Source organism: Aulonocara sp. 'chitande type north' Nkhata Bay, linkage group LG20, assembly GCF_057382095.1.
Source record: "Aulonocara sp. 'chitande type north' Nkhata Bay isolate Kocher_YH1m ecotype deep benthic linkage group LG20, A_spYH_male_GT1.1, whole genome shotgun sequence".
Lineage (NCBI taxonomy): Eukaryota > Metazoa > Chordata > Actinopteri > Cichliformes > Cichlidae > Aulonocara > Aulonocara sp. 'chitande type north' Nkhata Bay.
Genome location: NC_141363.1, coordinates 3,435,369 through 3,456,513, shown reverse-complemented (window position 1 = coordinate 3,456,513; position 21,145 = coordinate 3,435,369). Strand labels below are relative to the sequence as shown.

General features: G+C 41.8%; 1 protein-coding gene across 5 annotated transcripts in view; it reads left to right on the top strand.

Annotated features, from left to right (window-relative positions):
- Window positions 1-21,145, top strand: part of scn8aa (sodium channel, voltage gated, type VIII, alpha subunit a) — a 48,723-nt gene that overhangs the window by 12,351 nt on the left and 15,227 nt on the right. For 3 of the 5 annotated variants that reach the window (XM_086276692.1, XM_086276694.1, XM_086276693.1), the window contains exons 7-20: window positions 1,217-1,438; window positions 1,697-1,760; window positions 1,928-2,069; window positions 4,229-4,435; window positions 4,526-4,807; window positions 7,501-7,815; window positions 9,356-9,491; window positions 9,729-9,967; window positions 12,192-12,365; window positions 12,902-13,258; window positions 14,335-14,808; window positions 16,954-17,071; window positions 17,633-17,787; window positions 18,270-18,443. In XM_086276692.1, coding sequence (XP_086132818.1) covers window positions 1,217-1,438; window positions 1,697-1,760; window positions 1,928-2,069; window positions 4,229-4,435; window positions 4,526-4,807; window positions 7,501-7,815; window positions 9,356-9,491; window positions 9,729-9,967; window positions 12,192-12,365; window positions 12,902-13,258; window positions 14,335-14,808; window positions 16,954-17,071; window positions 17,633-17,787; window positions 18,270-18,443 — 3,059 coding nt within the window. The remainder of the gene's footprint in view (window positions 1-1,216; window positions 1,439-1,696; window positions 1,761-1,927; window positions 2,070-4,228; window positions 4,436-4,525; window positions 4,808-7,500; window positions 7,816-9,355; window positions 9,492-9,728; window positions 9,968-12,191; window positions 12,366-12,901; window positions 13,259-14,334; window positions 14,809-16,953; window positions 17,072-17,632; window positions 17,788-18,269; window positions 18,444-21,145) is intronic. The other 2 variants (XM_086276695.1, XM_086276697.1) reach the window with 1 other exon arrangement.

Here is a 21,145-nt window from a genome sequence, read left to right as displayed (position 1 = left end):
TATCTTGAAATCCTTGAAAAAAACTGCCAGAAACGGAGCATTTACCTGCTTTAAGCCTGAGGTTTTTGCTCTTACATAGCATGAACATCAGCTGCTGTAACAGCACATGAGGAAATAAAGAAGTTATAATAGGTCCCTTTAAACACGAGCAGCTCCTTACATGTCTGGTTTGACGGAGCTTTTAGTAAGATTATTTGAAAGTCTAAATTAAGATCATAATTTATCGAAAGCTTGTAGCAGGTCAAGCCTGCTGTACGTGTAGTGGGTGAACAGTAAAAATGGGGCGTGGGCGATCCTGCCTCCATCTTTGAGTTCCTCGTGGATCTGTGCGAATGCTGCCAGAGGAGGCTGGTCTGGAAGTTAAAGCGATTTTGTCTTTAGTGGATGAGACAGACTACAGGGTCGCGGTATGGGGAGTCAGTGCTTTCCTAATGACACCTTACACAAGACAGTTCAAGAAAGTGCCCACACCGGCACTGGCATTGAATTGCTTCTGTTCAGCCTTGGAGTTTAAATGACCTGCATGTGGTTTAATGCCCCCCTGCCTGTGCCTCTGTCCCTCTCATGGCCTCTCGTTGTGCTGCTGTGCTCTTTTCCTTATGGATTTCCTCTCACTTATAGAAAGTCTTCCCCCTCTTTTTTACTTCATCCGTCATTGGCAATGAAATGCTAATTTCTTCTGTTGAAGAGCCCATTATTTGGATTTGAGATCTGTTGCAATAATCTGAAAAGAGTGGGAAGGCTCCTGAATATTTCCTGTTTGTTGTTTCTAGAGATGTTCTGTATGTAAACTCCCAGTTTTGTCCAAAATGTATTACTACCCATATCTAAAATTTATAGTATTTTACCAGTTCAGATTTTTATTTATAAAATGATCCCTTTTGTTTTGATGTTGAATTTAGCTAAAAATGAACATTTAGTTGTATATTCAAGTCGATGACAATACATCTATTATTTCTATTTATAATTAAATTCAGTGGGAAGGTTTTCAAATGTAGTCTCAGCCAGATTTTTATGAACATCTTAAGATGCAGGGATTTACGGGCTTCGTCCCAGTGACAAATTTAAAAAGATGAGCTCTAGTAGCAGCTGACACTCCAGAGATTAACACATGGGACATGAGGAGCTCCTGCATCACCTGTGTGGTTTGTGAATGTGTGTGTGTGTGTGTGTGTGTTTGTGTGCGTGCGCATGTGTGATTGTGGCTGGCCTGCAGGCCTGAAGACCATTGTGGGTGCCCTGATCCAATCTGTGAAGAAGCTTTCGGATGTGATGATCCTGACCGTCTTCTGTTTGAGCGTCTTTGCCCTCATTGGTCTCCAGCTCTTCATGGGTAACCTGCGCCACAAGTGTGTGTTCTGGCCAATCAACACCAACGAGAGTTACCTAGCCAATGGCAGTAAGGGCTTTGACTGGGACGAATACATCACGAACGACAGTAAGTAGAGTCAAGGCGTCACCAACGGTGACCTGGCACGGAGGTCAGAGTATGAGTCAACCCATATGCTTGAATGGGGAAACAATATGTCGTTTTGGCACTTAAAGGAATTTGTTTCAAATGAACTGAAGTCAAAATTTCTGAGTGAGCTGGAGTCAGAAATGCGCTGAATGGAGTAAATTTAGTAAATCTCGACAGAATGTGAGCGAAATGACTCAGTTTGGCAGTTTTTCTTTCTTGCTTTTTTCCCCCTCTCAGCCAACTTCTACTTCCTGCCTGGCCAGTTGGACGCTCTGCTCTGTGGGAACAGCTCAGACTCTGGGTGAGTTGCCTTCTCCACCCTTCAAAAAGAGTACCAAGATTTGCTGTAGCTCCTCTGTGTGCTTATAGTCAGACTACATTATCAGTAAATAGTGCTGACTCATTTTTGGGCTGAATGCCCTGTTCTGTCTCTATGTGTCTCTCTCTCGCTCTCTCTCCACCCCTCAGCCGCTGCCCGGAGGGCTACACATGCATGAAAGCTGGGAGGAATCCAAACTACGGCTACACCAGCTTTGACAGCTTCGGCTGGGCCTTCCTGGCTCTCTTCCGACTCATGACACAGGACTTCTGGGAGAACCTTTACATGCTGGTAAAGCAGATGTGTCCACACCTTCAGCTTGTTTCACCATGTAACAGCCCTCAGTGCTGAAATCTGATTGATATTTGGCCTTTGGACAGATTTTATCGAGGCTTCAAAGGTGTTAATTTTGATGAACATATATTATAATTCAAACAAAGTCACCAAAAGCATAGATAAATAAATAATGCTAGCCTGAAGTGCAATAGAGTGGCAGCCTGCCCAGAGTGTATCACACCTCTTGCCATGTGACAGCTGGGATAGGCTCCGCCCCCAATAGTACAACCCTTAACTGGATAAATCAATGAAATGATTAAAAAAGGATGGTGCGATGGATGGTTTGTTTCTCATCCATTATTAGTGACAGCAGCTTTTTAAAGATTTCTTTTGCCTTTACTGGTTAGTTCACTGGTGAAGATTAGACAGGAAGAGAGGAAGAAATACAGCAGTCAAGGTCAAGGTCAAGGTAACTTTATTTATACCCAAAGGCAAGGTAAATTTGCTTTACAGAAAAATGACAGCATTTGGCATCCCTTTAAAAACACACATACCTAGTAAATATATATGTTCAGCTGTGTGTGTGGGCACCTGCTCAACCAGTGAGCTAAACTGGTGCCTGATGACAGCAGTCTTCAACTGCACCACTAAAGCTGAAAAACTCGCCTCAAACGGTGAATGAACTGATTTTGGATAAAAATGTGACCTCACATGTCCAATTTTGCAAAAACATTTTTTAAGCGATCCAGTTGACAGACAAACCAATCGCATGGTGGAGGTGGTTATCAGCTGTCTAGTGATTTTATTACACTGCAGCACAAATGCCAATAAAAAATTGTGTACCAAACATCCTGTAATTATTCAAATTACATTATTCAAAAACTGGTGGTGGCTTCTGCATTCAGCTCTAGTTCACCTCCAAGTTTATCCCCTGTTCTCAGTCTCATGTGGATACTGTGGCCCCGTCACCGCCATCTGGTCTGTCTTGCAGGCTGTTCCACATTAAGCTTCCCTGAAATGGTGGAGACAGCCCTGCCTCCACGTACAAGTGGAAGGAAGGAAGCATGAAATATTAAGGGCTGAGGATTACAGTATGACCAATGAGAGCGATGAGACCTGATGAGAGCATCCTGGCACATATTTCTATTTTCGCTCTCATCTTTGAAATTCAGCTTCCAACTGCAGGCTCTCGCTCATACTGTACGCCGTATGTGTAGAATAATCATTACGTAGCCGCTTTTGGTTTGGTGTAAGGACATTAAGTAATAAAACGCCTTCCTATGGATCATATTTGTTTCTCAGTACTGAGCATTTTATTATATATGTAAGATTTAGTTTTGTGCCACTAAAATAGAACGTTTGAGCCAAATGTCCTGCACGCACTTCTCAGCATCACGTCAACTGCATGCATAATTGATGGGTGAGGATATTTCACTTCTCTACCTGCTAGAGTCCTTTTTCTCTCCTTTTTGCTGCCTGAAGACGTATTTCATTTTTTGATGAGGTGCATGAGCGAGAACATTTTTAGTCAAATTTGGGATCCTTTCATGATGACTATTCGTTTGCTGGTTTATCTAAACCTAAAAATATAACAGCGCGAGAATGACTTTAACAATTGTATGTTAGCATGAAGACAAAGTGACACCAATGAGCTTTCTCCTTTGTGTGTTCATCTGTTCAGCTGTACCTCTGCTGCTCAGTCTCCTCACTTCTCATCTCCAGTGGGCATAGCGTCCAAATCTGTAGAAATAGTTTGGCTATTCACAGTGAGCGTGCAAAGTAGGTCAGTTCTTTCTGATGAACAATACAGTCTCACATGGAGGGTTTTAATGAGCACAAAGTATAAAATCATTTACTCAGTTTATTTCCACACATTATTTTCACATCAGAAACAGACAAATGAAATCGTGTGAGCTGTTTTAAGTTAAGATTTGACTCTTCTGTCCTCAGAAGGTGAGAGACATTTACCCTCCTCACTTGAGGCTTGCATTCATTTTTGCCCCCAGGAATGCTCAGACCAGTGTACGTCTTCTATTTCTTTCTGATGAGTCATATTAAGAGATGAGCAGTGAGGCTGACGTTGATTGTGGCGTTGAAGTCATGTATCAGATCTCACGGGTCTGCTGTTTTCTTCCTCTCTCTCCCCGGACCTCTGTGGCACTGCCTCCTAACAGACCCTCAGGGCGGCAGGGAAGACCTACATGATTTTCTTTGTCTTGGTGATCTTTGTGGGTTCTTTCTACTTGGTGAATCTGATCTTGGCTGTGGTAGCCATGGCCTATGAGGAGCAGAATCAGGCCACCATGGAAGAGGCCGCGCAGAAGGAAGAAGAATTCAAGGCGATGCTGGAGCAGCTAAAGAAGCAGCAAGAAGATGCTCAGGTGAGTCCTCTGCAAGTTGAAGGCAAAACTTTTTCATGGATTGTGTCAAAATATCGTTCTGACTTCACTCGCGTGCTCGTTTCTCGGTAGACGGCTGCAATGGCAACCTCTGCAGGCACAGTGTCGGAGGATGCGGTTGAAGACGATGGAGGAGGGCGTCTTTCCTGCAGTTCGTCCGAGATGTCGAAGCTCAGCTCCAAGAGCGCTAAAGAGCGCCGCAACCGTAAGAAGAAGTGGCGGCAGAAGGAGCAGGAGAAGGAGAAAGGCGACAGCGAGAAGTTTGTCAAGTCAGAGTCGGACGATGGCAGCAAAAGGAGCCGCTTCAGATTCCCCGATAACCGCCTGGGCCGAAAGTCTTCCATCATGAACCAGGTGAGGAAGATATTCCCTTTTGTTAGCAATGATCAGATGCTGACATTTTGATTGAAAGGAAAATTTAAGCTAAATTATAACAAGATATAAACTGTTAGTAATTTTACACGATAAACAGAATTTGCAGCTCAAGAATAAAAACACTGAATTTGACAAACTCTTCTCTGGGGATGAGTATTTCACTCATGATCATGCTGTGATGTAGATTTTTTCACACATGTTGGGGATGGTACTAGAAGTCTTGCAGGAAAAAGAAAATCTAAAATCACCAACATATAAGAAAATATCTACATGGCTAGCGTAAAGCTGTATGAGGCCTTTTGAGACCAAATGAAACTCAAACAACACACAGAATTAGAACAGATACCTTTTCATGTCTATGAATAGAATATAGACGTCAGTAAGTCACATGGCTGCAGGGACGGCATTCTTACTACTTTTCATTTTCAGTGTGTGAAATATAAGATTGCACTTACAGAGCAGCGTGTAGTGAAGCACATGTCCAGGGGCCTCAGTGGGGGTTAAGACTAGGCATAGATAGTATACAAAGGCGTGAAATGGTGTGCCTTAAAATGTATGTGTGTGGATCGGCCTCATATCCTACCTCCACATGTGCAAATTCTACTATACAGTAAATGGTTGATGCAAAGGGCCTCATAATTGACTAAATCAGAAATGAGCGACCTTATTTATTTGTGATTTGCATCCATACATTCCCAGCAGGTCCCTGAGGTCATGTGACCAGGGCTTGCTGGTTGTCAAACACACGAGGCGACAGAGCTTTTGTAACTGTGGCCCCCAAACTGTGGAACTCTCTCCCTTTGAGCCTGAGATCTGTGGACTCAGTGGTCGCTTTTAAAAAACAGCTAAAAAATCATCTTTTTAAACTTGCTTTTGGTTGATTTTTATTTTTATGTTTTAGCTTCTGTGGCGCACTTAGTGATTGTTATCTTGATAGGTGCTATATAAATACAATTTTACTTTTTTTTTTTTACTAATTGCTTGGTTTTCCAGTCAAACATTCCTCTGGGATTACCTGAGCATTCATTGCAGCTCTATGTGTCGCAGCAGCATTTATTTGTTTTACAGGAATCAAGCTGACTGATTTAAAGCTTGTCAAAATGATTGTGATACCACTTGCCTGAGGATGTCATTTAAGGGTAGAAATTGATCTTTTCTTGTCTGAACTTGGCCTGCAGTATGATTGAGGCTCTGGTGAGGGTACGCATCGGCTTTATTCACAGACAACAAATTTACGTAGTCAATAAATGAGACAACCGGAGGAGGCTTTATGGCACTCACTAACTTGGTGATACGGTGGACTACTGACTCTTCTGCGGTTCTCTAATTTTGTATCATCTGTCTTAGATCTCGACAAGCAATGACATTCATGAAAATCTGGTAGTCTGATTAATGGGAGGTAAAACTATCAATGAAAGGAAGCCAGACGTCCTTTAACAGTTTGGCTCAGTCTTCTGTGAGCGAAGTTTTTAGTTTAGAGATTTTAGTTACAGCTGCAACTTAAGGGCGCTCACAGAACAACTTAAAATAACACTGCTAAATACTTGGATCACTTCATTGAAGTTAATATGTGTGTTAGTGAAAAAGTGCATCATGAAGTCAGACTAACAATTGTGGTTGCTTCAGCTTAGGAGGTAATGCAGGTCATCTGTTAGTTTGATGGTTCGATTCCTTGCTTCTCCAGTGTGCATGGGTAAGATGCTCATCCCGAGTTCGCCAGTGGATACATCGGCTTATAACTGTGTGGTTAGATAGAAAGTGTTTGTGTCAGTGGATGATTGAGGCATGTCGTATTGGAGTGTTCAGATAGAATAGATAGGTGTGATATAAGAACCGGTCTATCTGCATCATTACAGATAAAAAGATTCCTCTCATTGACCACCTCACCATCAGCTTCCATTTCCTCTTTCTTGCACACGTCTCATAGGTCAACGGTTCCACAGAGATGCTCGCATTTTCCTGGCCACTTGTTCTGGATATCAACTTTTGTGCTGGAAGTAGTGTGCGCCTCATTTTGGCCTGTTTTTGTGTGTACCCAACGTTGATGTATGAGGCCTCATTTTCAGAATTATTTACACAAATCTGTAACAGGGAGCAGTCCTGCTGCTGTGCTTAGACCGTGCTCGAGCTTCGCTGACTTTTAATTTTTTTGTGTTCTATGGAGAAGTATTCAGCTGACGAGTTAACGAGGCCTACGGGCCTTATGTAACGCTTTTCTGTGAAAATCCTTCATGTGACATGCAATGGATCCTTTGCGCTTTTCACTCATCTTCTACACAACCAGAGGGCTATTGTCAAAACATTTGATTTCCCGTGAGCTAGCATACTTTGTGTAGAGCTAAAAAAAATAGCTGGATCAATGCTAGCTACATTCCAGATTGTTGCTGTCGTGACTCATGTTCAGATTGCGCTTGTCTCAGACGCCTGTATCTCTGTCCTGTGTGTGTGTGTGTGACCTTGACACTGAAGCATATCACTAACCTAATTATCTAGTTCTTGTTTATTTAGTCAGAAGAATATGGCTCCTCGTGGGAAGGAGCCCTTGCTGCATTAAATTTCCCACAGATGTTGGCTTTCATCTTGTCCTCTGGAGTTGATGGGCCCAGAAGGGCCCAGGGCTCCATCACACAAATATCTCCTCTTCTCATCCTTTTTCTATTTCCTTCCTCCAGTCTCTCCTGAGTATACCGGGCTCACCCTTCCTCTCACGCCACAACAGCAAGAGCAGCATCTTCAGTTTTAAGGGCCGCAGCAAGGACGTGGGCTCGGAGAACGAATTCGCCGACGATGAGCACAGCACCGTCGAGGAGTGCGAGGAGCGGCGAGGCTCCCTGTTCAGCCCGTACCGGCGGAGCAGCTACACTGGCTTCCATGGCAAGAGGAACAGCACGGTGGACTGCAACGGCGTGGTGTCGCTCATTGGCCCCGGGCCCGGTGGACGCCTTCTGCCTGAGGTGAAAATAGATAAGGCAGCTACTGACGAAAGTGTAAGGAAGTCAATGAGTAGACCTATCTAGGCATGGCCCCCCTCTCGTCCGTTACGTTTCTTTCTGGCTCTCTATCCTCTACTGTCATCTTTGCAAGTCCGTATGTATCTCTTGGCTAAGCGCTCGCGCCTCCCCTCCCCCAGCCCCTGCAGTGTATGCTGCCCTCCAACTGTAGGCAAAGGATGGGAAAATAAACGTGATTATAGCATTTATACTTAAACCAACCTTTCACAAGTTAGCTTCATACTTGGTCTATCAGTGACTTCCAGGCAATTTTACTGTTTGAAATGAATGATGACTGTTAATGTTTTGAATATGTCAGCATCAAACTTATAACTCATAAAGTACCTGCACTCAAAATCATTCAGCTGCTCACTGACCCGTTAGTGTACAGATCAGAGAAAGAAGTAACACACAGTTTTGTGTTTTAAGTTCCCGTTCACACACTAGCAGTAATGAAACACAGTTTTTGTTAACAAATGGCATATAATGATTGGTTAACATGCTCCAGTGTGTTGATGTGTTCCTCCAGGCATCCGGGTCCTCTGCTAGCCTGTGTGGGTAGATCTGCAATAGAAGCCGGAGGAAACAGAGGGGACCAGCTTTATAGAGCCACAGACAATTTTATCTGCTTCCCTAATTCCCTGATTCCATCCCAGAGTATATGTATCTAGCTATCTACATAAATATATATGTATAAATATATACACACCATCCTATTAGGCTTTCGAAAAATACTTTAAGAAATGAAGGAGGGCTGCTGTCCTTGTCTGTCTATACCTTTCTATGTTTTCCAGTCTCTCCCTGGTCAGCATTAGCAAATTAGTTGTGCGTCATTCTAGTTAGCATGGTAGATTTAAACCCCAAATTAGAACAAGCATGATGTAGACAAACCAAACTTTGGTTATGATGTCTGTTATTTCCTCTCCTTCTCTTTGACTTGGAGCATGCTCATGCATGACAACTGGATGAATTTGAACTACCTGCCTTCATATGACCTATTTACAATGCTCTTGACTTGATGGTTGCAATATAAGTTGTATGGTTTCAAAATAGGAAGATACAGTAGCATCAATTTGCAAGTTTGTGTTAAAAATGGCCAGATTTGGGAGACATTTTGTAAAATAACCTCATGATTATATTGCAATGGCAGCAAAGCCTCCATTATTGCATGACGGGACTGAGAATGCATTCATGCAGAAGCAGTTCTCCTCGCACAGTGTCTCACAATCCATTTTTTATCTAATTGGGATGAGCTAATTACATTCAAACACAATTAGGTCAAGTAGCCCTAGACCACTGCTCCCACTTTGGCTGAAACCTGCATGCATTTACAGCATACACACATCTTCCTTGAAACCAGCATACGAAGTAGAGGAGAATGAAACGTGCCCTGCCCCCCACCCCCAAAATTCTGATCCTCGACTACTTTTTCCTGCCGTTGCTGTCGTGCACTTCCCTCCGCCGGCCACCGGTGGTGATGTGGGATGGTGTTCATGTCCTCTCCATGGGTGCTTGATTCTTCCTCTCCTCCTGACAGCCGACTACTGAGGTTGAGGTGAAGAAGAAGCTGTCGGGCTCCCTGATGGTGTCTGTGGACCAGCTCAATACCTCCTTTGGGCGGAAAGAGCGGGCCAACAGTGTCATGAGCGTCATTACCAACACACTAGTGGAGGGTACTGCCACTTTAACCCAGCTATTTAACCTGCTCTCTCATTATTCTTTAACTAGGGCTGCTCTTCATTGTTTGATTAGTTTGACATGAATTTCCTGCTTATCTGCTTTGCATATTCAAAAGTACCAGATACATACATTGCATAAAATTTTTTTCTATCCTATTATACCATTGCATGCAGTTTGCTGAGCACGCAAGTATGTTTGGTTTTGATGTATGATCCGCGCTATGTCTTCAGAACTGGAGGAGTCTCAGCGCAAGTGTCCCCCATGCTGGTATAAGTTTGCTAACACATTCCTGATCTGGGAGTGCAGCCCCAAGTGGATTAAGATCAAGGAGATTGTGAACCTTATAGTCATGGATCCCTTTGTGGACCTGGCCATCACCATCTGTATCGTCCTAAACACCCTCTTCATGGCTATGGAGCATTACCCCATGACCCCTGACTTTGAAGATATGCTGTCTGTAGGAAATCTGGTGAGTGGATTTTTGTTGTTATTTTTATCTGGTATTCTTGTAAATGATCTTCTCTGCTTCTTCTCAGTAGCTCACAGAAAGGTGTTATTTATGGGACTGTAATTGACAGGGAAAAAAAACATTCCCAAACCCCCCGCTGCTTCCTAGTATTCGTGGATTTTTCTTTACATACATGCACACACATGTTCCATTCTTCTTCTCCCGTCTCTCTCGCTGTACTCTGGTTCAGTGGATGCACCTGCTTCTCTGCTGGTTGGCTGACTGGTTGGAGGGCGGTGTTAATAATTCATGAAGGCTGATCGATGAGCTCTTCTAAAATGGTGCCTAAATAATTTCTGAGACCTGGTTGTTTTCATTTAAAGCTTTGTTTTTCTTTAAGAAACGGAGTAAATCAGAGTACTGGCACCATTTCACATAAGTTAACACATATTGTTGTACGCTCTTTTATATACAGTTTTGTGTGTATGTCTGTTTCGTATTAATTTACAATTGAAAAAGCAGTGAAATGTGTTCTTTCCAGTTGTGGTTCATAAAAATCTAGTTGAAAAGACTAATGGGTGGTACAGGTGGAGGTTTCTAGGTCACCTTGATGCAATATGAGTCATCATCCTGCGCGCCAATGAACACGCAGTCTGACAAACTCACGAGGGTGTATACAGGTCGATTTGAGTTCGAGTTCATACCACCCGAGTGGATTAAATTCAGAGAATCAAGATGTCATGGAAGTGCAGACTTTCAGCTTTAATTCAAGGGGTTTGACTAAAGAACTACATTAACTGTTCAGGAATTACATTTTTATACACAGCTCAAAAGTAATTGGACAACTATGTGGCAAATAATTTCATGGCCGCATGAGGCTTGTTCCCTCGCTATGTATGATTATTTGAATTAAGCACACACAAGATCAGGAGTTGATTCCAAGTGTTGAACTTGCATTTTGTAGCTGTTTGCTGTTATCCTCAGTATGAGGTTGATGTTTGTGAAAGAAAACAACCCATAAAAATCTAGTAAGAATGAATGCAGTGTCAACTCAGCAACACCAAAAGACCACAGAAGATAACCGAAGTGCATGATGACAGAATTATTTCCATGATTAAAAACAACTTCACAACGTTTATTTCAATTAAAACAAAAACTCTCGAGGTAGCATGTGTATCACACTTGAGGTCTACAATCAACCCAAGTCTTCATGAAGGGGAATACAGAGAGTTCACAGCAAGGTGTAAACCACAGGTTACACTCGGGACCAGGAAGGAAAGATGCCAGAAAACGTCTAAGAGTTCAGAATTTTATTTTATTGTTTTGACAAATAAACTGAGTGCAGGAGAGAAACACCTCATGATCTGAAGTACGCTACACAACCTGTCAAACATGGTGGAGGCAGTGTTATGGCATAAGCATGCACGGTTGTTAGTGGAACTGGGTCACTAGTGTTTGTTGATGATGCGACTGCAGATAGAAGTCGCATGCTGAATTCTGAAATGTTGCAGAACTGATCAGGCAGCACTTCAGCGTGTAAACCGATAAAGCAAGAGTTTCTCAAAGCAAAGAAATGGGATATTCTTCAGTCAAATCGTAACCAGATCTCAGCCCAATAAATCAAAGGAAAAAAATAATGCAGAAAGAGCCACAAACCCACCTGGTCTAACAGAACATCTGAAGAGAGAAAACACAGCATTTGGTCATATCCATGATTTATAGACTAAATCCAATTAATTTGAAATCTCTGAAAACAGGGGACTATAAACATAAAGATATCTGTCATTTCTTAAAAAGCAATATTTGATCTAAAGCTGAAAGTCTACACTTCAGTCACATCTTTGTTGTTTTATTTAAAATTTACTGTGGTGGTTGTGCTGAGGCAAAATGACAGAATAAGTGTCATTGTCCAAAAACATGTATGGCCTACATGACTGTATGTTCGCTATGTGGTCTGTGTGATTGAAGGCAGCCATCAGTGATCTATTAAAGATGAGAACAAACAAGTGCCGTCTTATCCTCAGTGACTGCAGAGCAGCTGACACATGCACGGACATTAACTAGATGTGCTTCCTCTGTAAATAATCTATTTGTGTTTAAGTTCAATTGCAGTAGCTGAGAGTACTAACCTAATGCATTTTTCTGCAGAACCAACATGTCGGTTCTTTTACTACTCATTATGCTTTACATTCTGTTATATATGTTTAGAAGCCAAGTTAAATTTGTCCTCCTTCTCGCATGTCAGGTTTTCACGGGGATCTTCGCAGGAGAGATGCTTTTCAAGCTTGTAGCTATGGATCCGTACTACTACTTTCAGGAGGCCTGGAACTGTTTCGATGGATTCATTGTGACTCTGAGCTTAGTGGAGCTTGCTCTGGCTGACGTTGAGGGCCTCTCAGTCCTGCGGTCATTCCGATTGGTAAATATCTATCTTTGCCTAGAAAAGTAGAGTTGAGATTGTATCATTGCATCATGTTGTTGTGTGTTATCATGCACATTCTGCACATCGAACAATACTTCTCCACTGATGCAGTGTCAGTGTTTAATCTAGAGCTGTTTGCACATATTTAACTCTTCCAAAAAAACAAAAACAAAAAAACCTCCCAAAAACTGGCGTATGTGTCAAAAACTCACAGCATCGCAAATTCTCTGTAGAAGTCGGAACCACTGATGTGGATATTTTAGGAGTTACTGCAAGATAAACCAGGCTGGCAGATCTCAAACAGGTTCTCAAACCTGTCAGAAAGTGGGTTGTTTTTCGATAAGCACGAAGACAAAACCGGCTCTGCACTGGTACTGCATCTGAGGCAAACGAGGCAAAAGTAAAATCTGTGTTTATTTAAACATTGCTGTATATTTATGCTATTTTTACTCTGCTGAATCGAAGCAACAAGTTCGTAAAGATGGGATGTTATGACTAAAACATAATCCTCCTACTCTTTCCTCCCACTTCAGCTCAGAGTGTTTAAACTGGCCAAGTCGTGGCCCACTCTCAACATGCTGATCAAGATCATTGGTAACTCAGTGGGAGCCTTGGGAAATCTGACTCTGGTGCTGGCCATCATAGTCTTTATCTTTGCTGTGGTGGGCATGCAGCTGTTTGGGAAGAATTACAAAGACTGTGTGTGTAAGATCTCTGCTGAATGTGAGCTGCCCCGCTGGCACATGAATGACTTCTTCCACTCCTTCCTGATCGTCTTTCGTGTCCTGTGTGGTGAGTGGATCGAGACCATGTGGGACTGCATGGAGGTGGCCGGCCAGGCCATGTGCCTAATCGTCTTCATGATGGTCATGGTCATCGGTAACCTGGTGGTGAGTGTCCCATGTTGTTAGCTGGAAACTGTTAATGGGAGTTCACACATGACTCAGGTGCACTGTTCTTGACACAGTTTGAGAGACGTCCAGAAGGTAGAGCAAAGCGAGTGGACGTTTCAAAACTTCAGGCAGAATTCAGTAAAGTGTTTGGTATGAAAACTGCACTTCTATTCTATTCTTTGTTACTTTAATGATGAAGGTTTAGAAGCTCTGTAGAGTTACAGGGGAGGAAGACAACAAGCCTAAACCTTTTACACATGACTTTCACTGCCAATAACTAGCTGTGTGACTGTTAAAACACACGTAAGTCTACTTAGACAGGGCTTTCCGCTCAGGATCCCAATACAAACTCACATCACTGTTGCATAATTCATAGCGTTTGGACCATAAATAAGGTCTATGACTGCGACATATGACATCAACTTTTCTTCCATTTTTGCTTTATTGGATTTATTTGTACCGCCCACTTGAATCACAGTTATCTCACTGACTAAAGTTAATCAATGGAAATAATGGAATTCAAGGTGCCCAATGAAAAAATGCCCCTTTTAGCTCTCTAATGTAATGCGGTCAGAAATTGAGAATTTAGCAACAACATCCGATTACTTGTTTCCTTTTTTCTTTTTCACACGTATATGAATTTAAAAAAAGTTCATTAGCATCACAAGTAAAACAGGAAGAAACAATGTGTATGGAATATTTGATATTCATAGCATATTACACTGTATGTAATGGGGGAACCCAATGTGGAAGACCCGCATGCTATCACTTGACCAGCAGGGGGCGACTCCTCCAGTTGTAAAATAAGAAATGAACGTATAGAAGTTTATTTATAAAAAGACCCCCCTTTTCACTTTATTCATAGATTCATTACCTAATAGAGCTCATAATGTCAGTGTGTAATTTAATCTTCAATACAGTAAATGTTAAATCAGAACATGGCATGATTTAGGGTGTGGCTTGTAAATCACAAGGTGCTACCTTACAAGTGTGCAGTTGGTTACTCGGATTCCCTCCTGCTTCCTTCAAAACTGCCACTTTTTATGTATTTGTTTTTCATTTACTCTTTAAAGGTTTTGAACCTGTTCCTTGCCTTGTTGCTGAGCTCATTCAGTGCTGACAACTTGGCGGCGACAGATGATGACGGTGAGCCGAACAACCTGCAGATTTCTGTCATGCGCATCAAGAAAGGCATCGCATGGATAAAAGCCAAGATGCGATTACTGATGGCCAGTCTGCTGAGGAAACCACCGATGGAAGATGAGCAGAAGCCTTTGGAAGACATGTACGACAAGAAACTGAACTGTATCGCTAATCACACTGGGGTGGACATTAACCGTGACCTGGACTATGCCAAAAATGGTAACGGCACTACCAGTGGTATTGGCAGCAGCGTGGGCAAGTACATGATCGACGAAGACCACATGTCCTTTATCCACAACCCGAATCTGACCGTTTGCGTACCAATAGCTGTGGGAGAGTCCGACTTTGAGAACCTCAACACAGAGGACTTCAGCAGCGAGTCAGACAATGAGAACAGCAAAGAGGTGAGTGTAAACAGCTAGGACAGGGTCACATGAAAAAGAAAGCACGTCCTCTTGCAATTCTGTGATCCAGGTTCATCAAGTACATACAACCTGATTACAAAACATGACATATTAAACTGTTCCATTGTTTAACATAGATTAAGCAAAATGCAGAAGCACTGTGTGAAAAACTAAGTGCACCCTTACTGCTTTCATAGAAATTAAGAGGATAAGCAGCAGCTGGGTGCAGCAGGAGTTTGCTGGTCTGGAGTATTCAGGTGTTTGTTCAAGGGGGAAAGACATCATCGTTACATCATTACAGATCTCAGAGTAGCAACTGTTGCTGCCCATCAGTCTGGGAAGAATATTTGCCATTTCAAAGGCCTTGCATCCAACCCTACAGTAAGAAAGCATTCAAGTGAATTGCTAATCTTGCCAGGAGTGGATTTCCCAGCATATTTAACACACGGTCAGACTGTGGAATACTAAAACTGCATAAAGCCCAAGAGCCACATCTCAGACTCTACAGATCTAATGTATGTTAAATGTTAAAGTTTATGGCATTAAAATTGGGAAAAGACTAAACAAATATGGTGGTTTGGAAGGTTTGCCAGGAGAAAGCCTTTTCTCTCTACGTGAACATGGAAACACAGCTTAGGTTAGCAAAGTCAAATCTAAACAAACAAAATGACAATTGGACAGATAAGACCACATGACCCGGGCTCCTTGCAGTCACTGAATCAACCATAAACTCATATACTGAAGTATTCTGGAGTAAAATGTGCGGCTGTCTGTCTGACAGCTAAGGCTTGGGTGATATTGGGTCATGGAATAGGATGGTGATCTCAAGCATAGCAGCACCTCTGCAACCAAAAGGCTGAAAAATCTGCAAAACAAGGCCCACTCAAGTCCAGACCTCAACTGCATTGCAGTGCTGAGGCAGGATCTTAAGAGAGCTGTGCATAAATGAACCCATGCAGACCTCAGTGAACTGATGTAAGATGATATGCCTCATATTACAACGACGTGAACGACTGATGAAGTCATTCAGAAAGCAATTACTTCAGCTTTAAAGTTATTATGACTATTGAATTGTGGGGTCTACTTAGTTTTTCACAGGACTGCTTAGTTTGTATCAAATAAATACTGACATGCTGTAATCTTTTATATGTATGCATCACAGGTTGTATTTAAATAATGATTAAACCTGGTTATGGCTAATTTTTCCCATCATGTCCTGATATATAAAACTGTGAAAATGAAAGAAGGTGTACTTTCTTTTTTAACATGACTGCATATCTTATTCAGGGAGATTTTACTGAAAGAAAGAACGGCATACAAAGAAATATGTCCATGATATTCAGGCCCTTTCACTGCTTCCTAATTACATTGTCAATTTGTAAAAACTGATGCTCCACGTGTTGTTTTTGTTGTGTATAATCCTCAGCTATCCAGCACTGTGCCAGTCTGGGTGTGGCTGGCCACTCTATGTTGCTCAGACACTAATACAACCCCATTACTCAATAGAGCCATCTAGACTGGCTTGAGCAGGCAGGCACTGCGGATGAATGGACGCTCTCTGACTTATGTGTTTTGATGAAATGCATTTAGAAGACTTTCAGAGCAGATTATCTGACATTTGATATTCCATTTCAGTGTTCAAACGGATGATAGGTGATGTTCAAGGTTGTTACGAAGTCCATTACAATATGAAGAAAAAAAACACAGAAAAAAAAGAAACAAAGATCAAAGATTTTCCATTTAAAGATAGAGCTGATGTAATTTAGAAATAACATTTCCTCAGGCTCTAAGAGGCATTATGAGTCCATCGCTTCTTGGTACCGAAATAAAACGTGAAAAGTTTCTGTATTTTGCATTTTTGTATGTTTGTTTCTATGCTTGTGAGATTGTTTTTCCACATGTGTCTGTTTCTTAATGTCAGTGTGAATTTTATTTCTGTAGCACATTTAAAAGCAACGAGGTTGATCAAAGTTCTTTGCAAAGCAAACGAGATCAAATCAATAGATCAATAAAGTAAATAAAACAAAAGAAAATATTTAAAAAACCCAAAACAAATAGAATAAACTATGATTAAAAACATAAATATAAAAAAAACAAGACACCACCACATTAACAAAATGTGTTTATGCGTCTGCTTTTCTTTAGCTGGATGACACCAGTTCTTCGGAGGGCAGCACCATCGACATCAAACCAGACGTGGAGGAGGTGGTTGTGGTGGAGACGGTTGAGGAATACATGGAACCAGAGTCCTGTTGGACAGATGGTGAGACCACTGCTTCCACACCACCCATTACCTCGACTCCCCAGGGGCTGGGTGGAAACTGTAGGGCACCAGGGTTGAAGGGGAGCTTTATTATAAAATATTATTTAACCATCTGTCTATAAATCTAAGGTTTTAATAAACTAAAGTGCATTTATAGGTACATTTTATATTGAACAAGAAAACAAAATGCTGGTTATTTTTGTTATTTACAGTTCATCCAGAAAGTAATCACTGTGCTTCATCGAGGTGAATTAAATTCATTTTTACCTCAAAATTCTTTGCAAATGTATTAAAAAAATGAAAAACACAAATATAATGTGTTTGCACCCTATGTTAGATAAATCTAAATGTGAAGGCTCAACTTGGGCAAAGTTCCTTGGGTGGGCAAAATGAAAACAAAGACGTGCATTGTGGGAATTGCAGTTTGAAAATGTAAAAGCTCTTTTAAGATTTTACCAGGAAAACATGTTGAAACCTCAGACTTGAATCTCAGGGCTGGTTCATTCCATCTTGTTTTGGCTCAGTACATCTGCTGTTGTTTCTTCTCCTGTGCGTCCTCAGCGTGCGTGGCCAAGTATAAATGCTGTGATGTTGACATCACTATGGGATGGGGGAAGAGCTGGTGGTTCCTGAGAAAAACCTGCTACCTGATTGTGGAACACAACTGGTTTGAGACGCTCATCATCTTCATGATTCTCCTCAGCAGTGGCGCTCTGGTAAGGAGGCCTACGTTAGCATTTGCTCACACTTAAGCTAACTGTACAGTTGAATAAAAAGAGAAAATGTTAAATTCAAGATTCCACATACTTGAACCGATGAGTGAAGTATATATTTTAGCGACTGGGGGAAATTGGAGCAAAAATAAAAAATGAATAGAAATCAAAACCAGAGTGTTTGTGACATTAAGGAGGTAACACAAGCCTATCAGTGGTGTGGTTAAATGGGATGGGAGAGGACACAGGGGATTTGGTGAGTTTGTTAAATGTGCCAAATACAAAGCACGGGTCGGATGCAGACATATAATTCTTGTGGACTTATTTACAATTTTCTTTCTTCCTGTAAATCACAGTTAGGATTCAGCCGTCGGCTGGGCTGTGGTGCCATATACAGTTTCATTAGAAGCATCGTTAATCATCTCGTGTAATATTTCTGTCACCGTCTTCTCTCTGTAACTAATGCGTTTCCTGTTTCTCCGTAGGCCTTCGAGGATGTGTACATTGAGCAGAGGAAGACCATTCGGATCATTTTGGAGTATGCTGACCGGGTGTTCACCTACATTTTTATCCTGGAGATGTTGCTGAAGTGGGTCGCCTATGGTTTTGTCAAGTATTTCACCAATGCCTGGTGCTGGCTGGACTTCTTCATTGTGGATGTAAGTCTGGCTCTTGTTCCCTCCTGTGTGAGCTGCAGACTAGAGTAGTCACTTGCTCGGCAGCCACACCCTGGTTCAACAGCGATAGGGTGCAACAGAAACTCATGCAGGCTCTTGATCAGCAGTATCAGTATCAGATAACATATACACCAACCAGCCAAAACATTAAAACCGACAGGCTGCAACAACCATGTGATCTGCAACGCTGTTTAGGTGAGGGGAATATGTCAAAGTGCCGTCCCCCTGAATGATCAGTGTTACTCACCTCACCTAGCTTGCTTTTTAATGTCCGGACTGGTCAGCGTATGGCTTGTACCCTTTTGTTGTTGACCGGGTGTGGTTAGGTTTGTAGGGTCAGGGTATTAACTGAATATCTGCTTCATGGATTGCAGCATGTGAGCGGGCATCTCTTTTAACAGTAATTCCATTATACAAGGACAGTGTTTTACAAGGCTGCACTGGAGTCTGTCCATATTGAAGGCACACATGCCCGAGCCACCTTTTACCACTCCATCAAGCAGCTATTCACATATTTTACTTGGTTTATCACTGAAATGCTTGAATATGTGGAATCATTTTCTGCTTCTCAAACAAAAAACTGCTCACGCTTAGCGCCGCAAACCTGCCCGCATGTTTTTTTTCACATGCAATAAAGTGAAGTCACACACAGATATTTGGGTGTATTGATGACAATTCAAATTAGAATCAAATCAGAGCACACCTAACGACTACAATAGGTGTGTAGTCACCTATTGTAATGATTACAATCATATTCAAGTCATGCTCAGAGCAATGGGAAGTGTCAAAGATGTGTTTTTGTTAAGCTGTCTCTGCCTGTGTTTCTGACCTTTATCCTCTCTCTCTGTGTACTGCTGTGCTCCTCGTGTCACTCAAGACTGAAAGTCCAGAACAGGAATGATTCTCCGGTCTATTCTGTGGAAGCTACACATATAAATAAGATTTAAAGGGGACCTATTTATCCTAATGTCCTACTCATTCGTTTTTAATATTAGACTCTTATGGAGCAGCTGTGCATGAGTCACAGAATAATCTTTTTTTCTTTTTATACAGGGCCTAACACAGCCCTTCAGTTTATCTTCCATCTGAAACTAGCAGTTTGGTGCTGCTTTCCTCTTAAAGCCATTTTCCTCTCGATTGGCTGCCCCTCACAAACAGAAGGTATAAACAGTAGGCGTGCGGGGGCTGCTGTACTCACAGCCAGAGCTGTGTGCCTATGCTTACAGTCACATTGGGCCAAGACTAGAAAAGGTCTGAAAATGAGTGTTTAGAGCAGTCACAGGGATTACTTCCACATAATCTCATTTTCTGAAACTTCGGCCATGTTCAATATGAGCTTTCATCATTATGAAATAGGGAAAACATAACAGGTCTGCTCTAATTTCAATGCTTTCAATTTTATATAAGATAATATTAGATGCTTCTGAGTTTCCAAATTCAGTCTAATGGGGGATAAATAAGGGTAAACATCTGGATGTAAGATGCCTGAATGATTTGAATTTTACATGTTGATTCAGGAATTAGTCAGCACCAGGTAGCAGAGCAGGATAGAAAAAGAATTTCCTGACTTCTGACTTTCTGCTTGAACTAACCACCTCTCCACAGTGTCCAACACCTCAGCCCCCGTGAATGGACTCGTATCAGAGGTTGCCATTATAAGCTTGTGTTATTCAGACCCCCTACAGCAAATACACGCATATTATATGTATCACATCCTCTAGGAAATCCACATTAAGCCTAAACAAAGCATTTCATGTTTGTACAGTTTAAAACAGCATTCAGAAAAACAACAGAAGCTATTTATTATTGATATGTTTAATGTTGACACATAAAGCTCACATAGATCTTGTATTGATAGTATTGATTATAATCATACCACGCCGTACTGATTGTGGTTCTCGCCACTTTAGACTCCCTACCTGTAAGTGTGTTGTCTCATCACACACTCTGGGCAATGTGAGGTGCTATGTTTCCCAAGTTGTGACCATGTTTCAGAGAAGTGATGTCCCTCCTCCCTTCTTTCCCCCCATCCTCCTTTTATTCCCTCTTGAAAGTGTAACCTCAGGAATGTGGTGATATTGTGCTGAGATGTAATGATGGTGGGTGACAGGCAGCCGATGGTAAGTTTGGTCTTCACTAGCGCTCCCCCTCCAAAGAAATAAACAAAAGAAAAAAGAAAAAAGAACCAAAGAACTTGTGCTTGATGAGTCTGGGCTGTGTCATGGCCTCCATGTGCCTCTGCCGTCCTGTGTTGTTGGGTGAAACCATCGCCATGGACTCAGAAAGCAGGGGTGGTGGTGGGGAGGGCACCATCATTAGACCAGCCTGTGACTTTTAAGAGTGTGGATGTGCTTGGCTCTTTCTATGAGTGTGTCCCTCTTCATTTCCCTCTTATGTATCTTTCTGTTTTTCATTTGATTTGTGTTTTACTGATTTTCATTCAAAATGTGTTTTGTATTTTTATTATGTGTTTATTATTATATTACGGCCACATTAAGTCAGTCTGCAGCATCGTCATCATTCATTTACTCAACTCGTTTTTCGGAAATCACAGAAGCAGATGTTTAATATTTGAGTACACATTAATATACCTTTTTGTCTTAAATAATCTGTTTATCATACGACAGTAAAATTAGGCTAGATAACTGACACTGGGGTGTGTGAGCATCAGGGTGACAGGGGTC